Source organism: Martes martes (assembly GCF_963455335.1).
Source record: "Martes martes genome assembly, chromosome: 4".
NCBI classification, from domain to species: Eukaryota; Metazoa; Chordata; class Mammalia; order Carnivora; family Mustelidae; genus Martes; species Martes martes.
This window is the reverse complement of record NC_137891.1, coordinates 460,115-471,245: the sequence shown is the minus strand read 5'-3', so window position 1 is coordinate 471,245 and position 11,131 is coordinate 460,115. Positions and strand designations below refer to the sequence as shown.

Below are 11,131 nucleotides of genomic sequence, written 5' to 3'. Positions count from 1 at the left end.
TGCGCCTGCGCTGCGCCGCCTCGGCGGCGGCCGGAGGGAGAACGGCAGCGACCCCTGGTGGCCAGGGGTGGCGGCGCGGCCTCGCGGCTCCGCTCCCGGCTCCGCGTGCAGAGCCCCGAAATCCCGAGCTCGCTCGAAGCCCAGCGTCCCGTGCCCGGGGAACCCGGCGCGGGGTGGCGGGGCTCAGGGCCTGCGGGGGTCCCAAAGAGGGTCTCGGCCGCAGGAAGAGGCGTCGCTCCCCCTCCAAGCCCGCGTGGGCGAGGCGCCGTGCGGGGAGCTGGCGGGCGCCGGGAGGGACGGGACGCCCGGAGGCGGACACGCGCCCTATGACGCCCCGGCAAGGGCCGCAGGTGGGGGGAGGCCCGGCGAGTCCGAGTCGGGGGCCCGACAGCTCCCTGGGGAGGCCCCCCGCGGTTCGTGCGTCCGCCCTCTAGCACGCGAGGGCTCGCCCCGGGGCCGCCGCTCGGCCCTCCTCGCCCCCCCCCCCCCGCCCTCCGCAGGCCGCAGGCCGAGCTCAGCGCGCAGACCTCTCCTCGCTCGGCGGGAATCGCCCTAGGGGCCCGCGCACGGACCCAGGACTTGGAATCATAAATAAAACAGGGAGAGAGCGTAGGGACACCCAAGGAAAGGGCGTGTGGGCGAGGAGGCTCCGCGTCTGCGCCCTCAGGCAGTGGTCAAGCGTTCGCTGGAGGCCCGGGCAGGTGTGTGACCCCTGAGCCACGCAAAGCCTTTGAAGGTAAGAAAAACTGTAACCAGGACTATGAGATGTGCTGCAGGAGACGGCGGGGGCAGAACTGGGGCCCCAGTCAGGACACTAACTCTTGGGGTCTCTCTCAGATGGGCACGGTCAGCGGTGTGCACATCATAGGGTGTCTTTGATGACTGAAAAAATCAGTGCCCACGGAGCCCTTGGGCCGGAGCTTGGCACATGGCAAATGCCTTAACGCATGAACCCGGGTTCGTCTGTGGGACAGAGGTGGTCAGTGCGGAGAGGGCTGGAGATGCTGCCGGAGCACAGTCCCTGGGAGCACAGCGGTGGGTCAGAGGAGGGGAAGGAGAAGGTGGGTGGAGGGGAAACACACAGGAGAGCCTGCCTGGTGGATCCAGTCTCTCAATGGGAGATGAAAGTGGGGGTCTGTCAGCGGAGGTGGGGGCGCAAAGTTGCTGGGGAGGGGTAGTGTGGGCAGGAAGATGGTCCAAGGCTGGGGGGAGGAGGTTGGGGAATGCGGGTACCCGCCCGGGCAACTCAGGCTTTCAGCTGCCCTCCTCCAGGAGGGCCTGGGCCTCTTCCGGCTCTCCTCCTCCTCCTTGCCCCCCAGACGTAACTGTTCTCCCTCATACCCTGAAGCTTGGTCCCTGTGGCTGGTGGACACTACAGTCCAGGTCAAGCTCTTCATGTTCCCCTGGGGCAACATTGTTCCTTCCGTGCCAGGAGGCCATCTTTACGTGTTCAGTATTATAGATTGAGTTTAGGAGGGAGGTGGTAATTCTCAAACCTCTCTTCTGTGGACTTGCTGAAGCTTCTTGTAGAATCAATAGCTCTTGGAGAGGCTGGAGCATCTGCCTACCTGTGTCAGGACAGGGAGCGCTCCGATATGGCCCTTCCCGCCCAGTTTGCCACAGATTACTGGGGTGCAGCACACACCTCCCTCCAGCACGAGTGGACCCATGGAGCATAGCATGAGATTTCCACTCTCCCACTTTTGTGTCTGTGTATTGGGTAAACGACAGGCTGAATCTGATACCCCCTGGACCCCTTCCTCTTTTTGCTCTTTCCTCCTACCTCCTTTCTGCTCCCTGGAGACTGCGTTTAATGGCTGGAGCTCTGGCAGCCATTTTGGACCATGAGGGGTGTCATGGATTGAATTGTGTCCCCCAAAAAGATATGTTAGAAACCTAGCCCCTAGTACCTCAGAATGTGACTTTTTTTTGGAAATGGGATCATTACAGATGGAACTAGTTGAGATGAGGGCATACTGGAGTAGGGCGAGCTGGTAATCCAATAGGACTGACGTCCTCACAAGAAGAAGGTCATAAGACAGAGCAAGACACTGGACTTATCTGCCACAAGACACGGAATTCTTGGGCCCACCAAAAGCCAGTCAACTCATGTGATAACTTCTTCCCGCAGAGCTGAGAAGGAACACAGCTTACTGACGCCTTGATTTCAGACTTCTGCCTCCAGAACTGTAAGGAAATAAATTTTCAGGTACGCTTTAAGGTACCCAGTTTGTGGTGGACTGTGTGACAGCCCCAGGAGACTCAGAGGATGAACACTTCTGGAGCAGAGTCAGAAGAAGCCTAGGCAGGGCGCCTGGGTGGCTCAGTGGGTTAAAGCCTCTGCCTTTGGCTCAGGTCATGATCCCAGGGTCCTGGGATTGAGCCCCACATTGGGCTCTCTCTGCTCAGCGGGGAGCCTGCTTCCCCCTCTCTCTCTGCCTGCCTTTCTGCCTACTTGTGATCTCTGTCTGTCAAATAAATAAAATTAAAAAAAAAAGAAGAGGAGGCCCAGGCCCCACGGACCGTGAACTGCCACACTCCGGTCTGCCTGGCTCTCGGCTCTAGGCCAGGTTTTCATCAGAGAGTAACAAGCCCTCGTCTGTGTGAGCACGGCTGGCTTGGGGCTTTCTGCTAGGAGCAAACAAGTCAGAGTCCTGACGAGACCAGGTCCCACCCGCTACCTGCAGACCCTGGCCAGTTTCCCTGACTCCACTCCCGACACAGGGATTCCACCTTACAGAGGGACTGGGGCTAGCCGTCCGGAGGATCCCTAACCCAGCTCTCCTGGCTACTCATCAGAGCCCCAGAGTGGGAGAAAGGTACTGTCCCATCTCTCTGCCCTTCTCGGTGGGAGACGCTTCCCTAACAGCAAGGAGAGCGCAGCTGGGCTCCAAGGACAAGAATGTCTTTATTGCAGGATGCTAGGGCGAGTGGGAGGGAGACTCCAAAGGCCCGGGGCTCTCTGGGTACCCCACTGCAGGCTCCACACTGGCTGGCGGGTGCAAGGGGCTGAGAGAGCCGTGGGCTGGCAGAGAGCAGCCAGGGCCCGAGAGTGGGGCGAGGGGACGGGGGTGGGGGACATCAGAGGGTGATGTTGTCCTCATACAGCGACAGCAGCAGCAGGACGGCCCAGCCGCCCAGCAGGCCCATGTTGTGCAGCAGGAAGAGGAGCCAGGGCCGCTGGTCCCGCACGTGCAGCATGGCCGGGAGCTGAGGAAGAGGCAGGCACTGGGTCAGTCGCCAGCTCCCAGACCCTGCTCAGCTCACCCCCAGGGCAGCCGACTCCTGCCCTCCGCCCTGACCATGTCGCAGAGCGCCACGTAGAGGAAGAGGCCGGTGGCCACCGCCAGGATCCAGGCCTCGCTGTCCTCGCCGACGTCGACAGCGAGCGCCACGTAGAGGCCGGCGAAGGCGGTCAGCGCGGAGGCCAAGTTCAGCAGCAACGCCCGGCGCACCGACAGCCCCGCGTGCAGCAGGGCCGCGAAGTCCCCTGCGGCGGGTGGGGCGGGGTCAGGCCGAGCGCCCCGCCCACACCCGCGCAGGCCCCGCCCCCGGCCCGGCAGCCCGCCCCCCCGCCCCCCCGCGGGCTCGGCCGGCGCGGCTCACCCAGCTCGTGCGGCAGCTCGTGGCAGAACACGGCCAGCGAGGTGGCCAGCCCGGTCTTCCAGGAGGACGCGAAGGCGGCGCCCACGGCCAGCCCGTCGGCGAAGTTGTGCAGGGCGTCGCCCAGCGTGATCACGTAGGGCAGCAGCCTCCGCTCTGCGGGCGCGGAGGGCGAGGGTCGGCGCCGGCCTGGCCCCCGACCTCGGCGCCCCCGGCCCCCGGGCCCCGGCCTCCGGCCCCCAGCCCCTGGCCCGCGCTGGCGCTCCGCACCCAATCCGTGGCCCCTCATCCCTCTGGGGCTTCCCTGGGCTCACCTCGGCTCAGGCTCCGGGGCCCCGAGCTCAGCAGCTCCGGACTCTCCTCCGCCACCTGGGGGGGGGGGGGGTTGGTCCACGTGGATGAGCCCCTGGGCAGGCAGGTGAGGAGGGCGAGGAGGGGCGGAGTCCCCTGACTAGCATCAGAGGCCAGGGACAAAAGCCCTGGGGTGGGAGCGGGGGTGGGGGCAGGAAGGGGTCCTTGGCATCGTTGTGGGATGTAGTATGGGGTCGTTGGAGGAAGGGCCATCTCACCAGGTCGGTGCGCGAGCCTTCCTGGGGCTGCTTCGTGGGCCGGAGCTCACTGGGTGCCAGCTGCAGGGCCACTCCATGGCTGTGGCCACCATGGCTGTGGCTGCAGGGCCCATCCTTTGAGTCCTGTGGGAACAGTGGCTCAGGGCCTGTCAGGCCTCATCGCCTGGGTCCCATCCACCCATCCACATCCAGCCCCCACCTGACCTCTGGGTCCTGGGGCAGCAAGAGATTAAAGAGGTTCTCAAACAGGAAGAAGGTGTAGAGGCCACCCAGCATGGCCACAAGGCGCCAGGTGGTCTGGCCAGAGCCCTCTCCATGGTGGGTGTGCAGCCCCAGCACCTGGGGGGAGAAGGGAGCTGAGAAGGGTGCGTTGCGGCCTCCCTGGAGCCCTTTCACCACTACCCCCCACCCCCCCTACCCCCCCACCCCCACCCCCACCCACCCCCCTCCGGAGGCCAGGAAGAGAGAGGTTAGGGGGACAGGATGCACCGGGGAGGACTGGGCAGGGGAATTCCTGGCTGGGGAGGGAGCAGAAGGCTGAGGCTGACTTTGGGTGTCAGGTGCAGGATGGCGTCCCCCGTGAGCGCGCCCACAGCCATGCTTAGGAAGGTCTGGATGACGTAGTGGGAGGCCGCGCTGTAGCTGGCGCAGCTCAGAAGCAGGAGGCCGGAGATGGCACAGAGGCAGACGAGCAGCGTGGCCAGGGAGCCGTACAGATACCCTGGAGAGGAAGCCGAGGTCATGAGCTGGACCGAGAGCCCCTCCCTCAGCCTGTCCCCCACCCCTACTTCCCAGGGGAGGGGGTCCAGGTGGGGTCCAGGGGTGAGCAGAAGCTCGCCAGGGAGGCAGGGGGCCAGGTTCGGGACAGACCTCTGCTTACACTGACCCTTACAGCCTCATTCCCTTCCCACCTGGGCTCCCCCACATTTCCCTGCGACCCCCCTACTCCTAAGCCGCTTCCCCTTGCCAGCCCTGGTCAAGCTTTCCCCACCCCTGCCCTGGCCCAGTGGCCACTCTCCTCCCTGTGAGGTCATCCCTCTGCACCCCCAGCCCCCATGGACACAGCCAGGCCGGCACTGCTGGGGAGACAGGCACTCACTCTCCGCCTGGCTGAGTTCGTCCCGAGGCGGGGCCCTGGGCTGGGGGCTGCAGGCCCCACTCAGTTGCTGCTGGAGCAGGGCAGGGCTCAGCTGGGCCCAGGACTCTGGGGTCACACCAGCCTGGTCAGACAGGCCGTACACGGCCATCACTTCCTCAGCACTCAGGCACACCTGGGGGTGGCAGCACAGGGGATCAGGGGCCTGAGCAGATCCCGGGGGACCCCACCTCTCCCCAGGACTATGGTACAGGGGCTGCTCACTGTGTCCCACAGGCTGGAGCTGCTGTTCAGGGTGGCAAGGGGCACAGGGCCCTGGTGGTCGGCCCCATTTCTCAAATGGCCGTGGTCACTGTGGTCACCAGGTGTCTCAGCCACTCTGCCTACCCCCAGGCGCTGCATCAAGGCCTCCAGCTCTGGCCGGGAGGACGGAATCACAACGTCTGTATGGGCTCCAGGCCTGCCCTCCCCAGGGACACGGCGGCCGGGGACTCGGGGCACTGCCCACTCTCTGGCCCAGTTGAGGCCTCACCCGCCAGTGTGATGTTGGGAGTCTCGCCACTGTGCTGCCGGAACACGAAGTCTACAAAGTACTGGGGCGTTGGCAGGGCGCGGAGACAGGACCCGCCGCTGACATGGTCCACCAGGGCGGCCAGGACCAGGCCAGGGCTGCTGGGAGCCCCTGCCCCTTCTGCCTTCTCCAGCAACTGAGGCGGGTCTGCGCAGGCCTGGGGGAGGAGCCAGGGCTCAGCCCTCCCCTGCACCGTGGCCTTCCTGGCCTCCAGCTCTCCCATCGCCCCTCGTGTCCCCGGTGCCACTGACCCCAAGATCTGCCCCAACCTGGACCCAGACTGGCCTTCTCAGAACACCACCACCAACTCCCACCTGCTTTAGGGCCTGCACTGGGTCCGGCCCCTCCCTGTGGCCCCTGTCTGATGAGGCCACCCCCTGGGGCTCCCCAGGTTTCTGCCCTGACTGGTGGTGGACATCCATGTGTGATCCCTCAGCCTAACCCGGCTTCCCAAGTCCCCCCCTAGACTCCCCCAGGTACCCTGAGAGCTTCAAGGGATGTCCTGCCCACTGCAGCCCGGCCCAGCCCCCTAAGTGGTCTCCTTCCCTGCCGATCCCCTTTGAACCTTCTCGCCTACTCCTGGCCGGCCTGCCCGGGCCCTCACCTTCTCTGCGGTGGGCCAGCCGGCAGCCTGGGCCCGAATCTTCTGCAGCAGCCTGCTCAGGCCCGGGGTGAGGGCCTTGGGGCCCTCCAAAAGGGCCAGGAGATGGTCAGCACGAGCTGCCCAGTGGCCAGCCCGCACATCCGTACACGTGCCCTCGGGGTCACTGAGGTAGAGGGCAGCAGCAGCACTGAGGCGGGAGAGGTGTCTGTGCTCTAGGACGGGCCCCGAAGCGAGTCCTGGCTTCTCGGGGCTGCCCAGAGCCAGGGCAGCATCCAGAGACAGGCACTGGGGGCACGCAGGGGTCTGTGGTCAGGAAGTCGCCCACCTCCATGTGGGGTCCGCGCGCACCAGTCTGGCCCTCCCCCCCCCTCACCCACCCCCGCCTCGTGGCTCCTTCTCGTGCTCCCATCGCCACCCCCTCGAGCCCGCGAGGCCACGCGCACACACAGAGGGCTTGGGCAGTGGTCCCTCTATCCCCAGGTGGCTTCTCCCCGGAACCGCCGCCCATCTGATGGCCTGGGGGTGACGGGGGAGGCTGTCCCGAGAGCCTGGAGCCGCCCGGGCGTAGCACAGCCCCCAACCGCAGGCGGGCCTGTCTGAACCCAGAGCCGACGAGGGTGGGCTCTGGCCGGCAGGCAGGGCCTGGGAGCTTGGCCACCCGGCCTCCCCTCGACCCGCCTCCTGGAGTTTGCCCGGGGCCCTTTGCTTCCAGCCCTGGGGTGGAGCGGGCCGGGCTGGGGACCCGTCGGGTGGGGCAGTTACCTTTCCACACGGCCCGTCGGCGCAGTGCACACGGTCCGCTAGTGTATTTAACAGGCTGCCCAGAGCCGCCCGACCCAGAGCACCCCTGCCGGAGGACAGCAGGGGCAGCAGGCGGGGAGGCCGAGCCGCTGTCGCGGTGCCCAGCAGCCAGGCGAGCAGCAGCCCCAGCTGGAGTCGGACCAGGCCCGGCATGCTGAGCCCCCCCCACCCGACGGCGCGCTCTGAGCTCTGGGCCGGACTGGGGCTGGGCTCGGACCCGCCCGCACCCACGGGACCTCTCCTCGGTATTTCCTGCCGGGCTCTGTGATTGGCTGCCTGCGGCAGTGCGGGTTAACCATTCCAGCAGCGGGTCCTTCCCACCATCGGTCCTCGGTTGGAGGTCGGAGGCACTGCCTGTGGGGGGCGAGGACGGGCCTCCCTGGGAAGGGCAGCCTTGGCACCTGCTCCCTGGGTTGTGGGTCCTGGGAGCAGAGGGGTGCAGGTGACCCTCTCTCTTGCGGCTGCTGCCAGCAAGGGGGGCCTGGAGCAGAGGGGCAGGGAGCCACCCAGCCCCACAAGGCCCCATCCCCAACCTTCCGCCTCACAGGCCCTCAACACAGCTCTGCCCCACTCCCCTCCCAGCCACTTCCCTGCTTGGCTCCCTTGGCTCAGGCAGCATTGACGCCCGCCCCCCGCCCCCGGCCTTTGAGGCCCCAGCTGGGGCTGGGGGTGTGGGGCTCTCTCCTCCCAGGCCTGGGGTGGGGTGTCCCTGTTGGGGGTTGGATTCTGAAGGAACCGAGAAGGTGCTGGCTGAGCCACGCTCCCCTTCCCAAACCCTCCAGGGGAAATTTCCTGAGGAAATGTCCAAAGCCCCACAGCACAAACGGGGAACTGCGCCTTCCGCTCGCTGCCACCGGGCAGGGGTGTCTTGGGCTGTGTGGGCAGGAGCCCAGGCTTTAGGCCCAGGAGCTGGAGGGAGGGCTGTGACTCCCCTTTCTGCACCTGCCCCTCCCTTTTGGCTCCCTCCCTGGCCTTTGAACCCATTGGCTTATCTCTGCCTGGTTGGCAATGCGGGGGGGAGGGGCCGGCCCCTCCTGGAGCCAGTGGGTCCCCTTCCCCACCTGGTGCAGCCGACCACTGACCCTGAGCCCTGTGAGGTGTGGCTGGGTTGGGAGAGGAGCTGCGGGGCCACTGGGCACCTAGACCTGAGGACTCTGTCCCCAGAGCCCTGTGGTGCCCAGGGCAGGGCATCACGCGGAGCACAGTGTCTTGGGCCTGAGGTCACCCCGCCCGCACACGTGCTAGAAGGCGCCAGGACCACACAGCAGTCTGATGTCTCTGGGTCCTCAGGGGGAGCTGGGCCAGAGGAGGGGACAGGAACATCCTGCAGGGGCATACAGGGCTCTCGGAGCTCTGGGTCACCAAGCGGGGAAGCTGGGGCGATTCGGGCACAGTTCTGAGGACTGGAGGCCCAGAGTGGCCTCTTTCCTACCCCACTGCCCTGGGGCCACTGGAACGGTGGAGCAGGAGTCTGGCACCTGGTGCCGCCTCAGGCCATCCACCGGCCAGCCTGTGAGCTCTGGGCAAAGAGCGCAGACCAGCCGTGCAGCCCGGCCTTCCTGGGTCCCCGGGCCGAGTGGCAGAACTGGGGTAGCCCTTGAGGGCCAGGCATGTGGCTTGTCCCTCGCTGCCCCTCTGACCTCAGTAACCTTCGTGCTGGACCACGTTTCTTTGCTTCGTGCGGCTTTCCTGACGCATGGGAGAAGAATGACACACGAAGTCAGCTGTCAGAGGACGGGAGCAGGGGACGGCAGCTGGACTGTGGCCCTGGAGCCGGGGAGGACACTGCAAGGACCGTGGCCCGGAACAGCTCCTCAGTCCCGTATTTGTTAGAAACAGGACAGCAGCAAAGGAGAAGAACCGAAGGTGATGCAACAGCCGGGGGTCCGGTAGTGAGCAGGAAGGAGCGTGAGTCGTGTTGGTCGCACGTCTTCGAGGTGAAGGAGGTAAACCGGGGGAGGAGGGGGGCGTGTCGGGTCCAGCAGCAACGATCCGAGGTCGCGCAAACGCACTTAAAGGGATTCCCTTAACGGAGGCTTTCTTGGAGGCAGGGGAGACAGTGAAAAAGGGAAGTGGGCGGCGCTCCCAGCCGCTGGGCTTCAGGGACACGCCACGGCCTGCACCCGAGGCTGCTGCCAGTACGGGTTCTCCTCAAGGTCATCTTGAAGCTTGCGTGACCGGTACAACTCCTCATCAGTGAAAGTTACAGTTTAAGCGGTGTATTATTCTGAGGGACGGTTACAGCGTTGTGTCCCCCCCCCCCCCGCTGCAGCAGATGCCTTCCTGCCCAGCCCAGAGCAGCCAGAGAGCACGTCACCAGCCCCCCACACATCTGAGCGCTGCCTGTGCCGCCCCGCCCCGTGCGCCCCACTGTCCCATCCAGCAAGCACACTGCAGCCACTGCTCTCCAAACACACCCTCATTCGCCGTGTTCATAACCCCAGCAACAGAAACATGCGGGGTGCCCACCAAAGGACGACGGGGGAACAAATGTGGTCTGTGCTTGCACGTGGGATATCATCCAGCCTTCAAAAGCAAGGACGTTTCCGGGTGCCCGGCTGGCTCAGTTGGCAGAGCCTGTCACTCTTGATCTCAGGGTCATGAATTCAAGCTCCACGTTGGGCATGGCACTTAAAAAAAACGGCGGGGGGGGGGGCGCGAGGAAATTGTGACACATACACAACATTGAGAAATACACTAACCACAGAAAGACAAACCTGTGTGACCCGCGTGTGTGAGGTGCTGGTGGAGCCCGAGGGACTGGAAGAGAGGCGGTGGCTGCCAGGGGCTGGGGGCCAGGGAATGGGGCGCTAGTGTTTGTTTTCTGGAGACAGACTTTCCGTCCGGGAAGATGGAGAGAGCTCTGGGCTTGGATGAGACGGAACGCGTGGCAGTGTTACTGTACTTCATGCCACTGAGCTCTACAATGGCTCACACAGTTGGGGCCCTGGCAGGCTCCCGCGGAGAAGCCTGGATCTCAGGGTTTTGAGTTCAAGCTCTACGTTGGGTGTAGAGACGCCTTAAAAATAAAATCTTCGGGGCGCCTGGGTGGCTCAGTGGGTTAAGCCTCTGCCTTCAGCTCAGGTCATGGTCTCGGGGTCCTGGGATCGAGCCCCAGTGGGGAGCCTGCTTCTCCCTCTCCTGCTCCCCCTGCTTGTGCTTCCTCTCTTGCTGCGTCTCTTTCTGGCAAATAAAATCTTCGGGAAAAAAAAAAAAAAGACCAAAACAACCCTCCCTGCCCCTTCAGCTGCAGTTGCCAGCAGGAACTGGGGTTTCTAGGTCTGGTGATCTCTGCCAGGCTCCCCTAAACCCTTGCCTCCTGGCCCCCAGTCTTGTCACGGTCCCCAAAGTTCCCCAAGCTACACGGGCCAGACCCGAGTGGAGCTCCTCCTTCTCCTCTCGGCCCAGGACCTACTGGCTCCTCATCGCCTCTGGCCTCTCCAGGCTTCCTGGGCCACAGATACCCTTTCTTCGGCTCCTTTGCCGGTCTCTTCCCAACCTGCGCGTGCCAGAGCTGATCCTTGGGCCTCTCGGGTAGAATTCCTGGTACTCCACCCTGGAGATGCCAAGCCTCCCTCCGGAACTCCCGCTTCTGATGTCCAGCCACCCACTTGACAACCCCCGCCGACCAGCTGGCCCAAGTCTGAGTCGGCCTCTGCAAACCGCGCTGGCTGCCCTCTCACAAGAGTCTGTTCCCGCAGGTGTCCGCATGTCGCCAGGACCCCTCCAGCCGGCTGTTCTGGTGCCGGGCCAGGTTATTCACTGCCCAGTGCATCCAGCCCATGGCAATACCATGTGTGCAAGCAGCAAAGTCCACACCCACGACCCCAGGGCCTCTCTTTGCCTGCCCCCAACCCCCACCAGTTGCCTCTCTACGGCCTAGTGAA

The 11,131-nt window shown here is 64.8% G+C and overlaps 1 protein-coding gene and 1 long non-coding RNA gene across 2 annotated transcripts; one reads left to right on the top strand and one right to left on the bottom strand.

The window, feature by feature from the left end:
• Positions 1 to 2,891: 2,891 nt before the first annotated feature.
• On the bottom strand, positions 2,892 to 9,525 carry SLC39A4 (solute carrier family 39 member 4). The gene is made up of 12 exons (XM_080801561.1): positions 7,206 to 9,525; positions 6,444 to 6,728; positions 5,801 to 5,996; positions 5,533 to 5,684; positions 5,272 to 5,443; positions 4,721 to 4,893; positions 4,377 to 4,511; positions 4,173 to 4,295; positions 3,918 to 3,972; positions 3,607 to 3,759; positions 3,303 to 3,490; positions 2,892 to 3,210 (listed from the first exon to the last, which is right to left on the bottom strand). Exons 1-12 carry the CDS (start codon positions 7,395 to 7,397, stop codon positions 3,082 to 3,084), a joined length of 1,953 nt encoding a protein of 650 aa, XP_080657687.1. The 5' UTR covers positions 7,398 to 9,525; the 3' UTR covers positions 2,892 to 3,081.
• On the top strand, positions 9,052 to 9,951 carry LOC308341532. The gene is made up of 3 exons (XR_013966714.1): positions 9,052 to 9,190; positions 9,296 to 9,424; positions 9,520 to 9,951. It is a non-coding gene; the product is annotated as an uncharacterized lncRNA (long non-coding RNA).
• Positions 9,952 to 11,131: the final 1,180 nt, after the last annotated feature.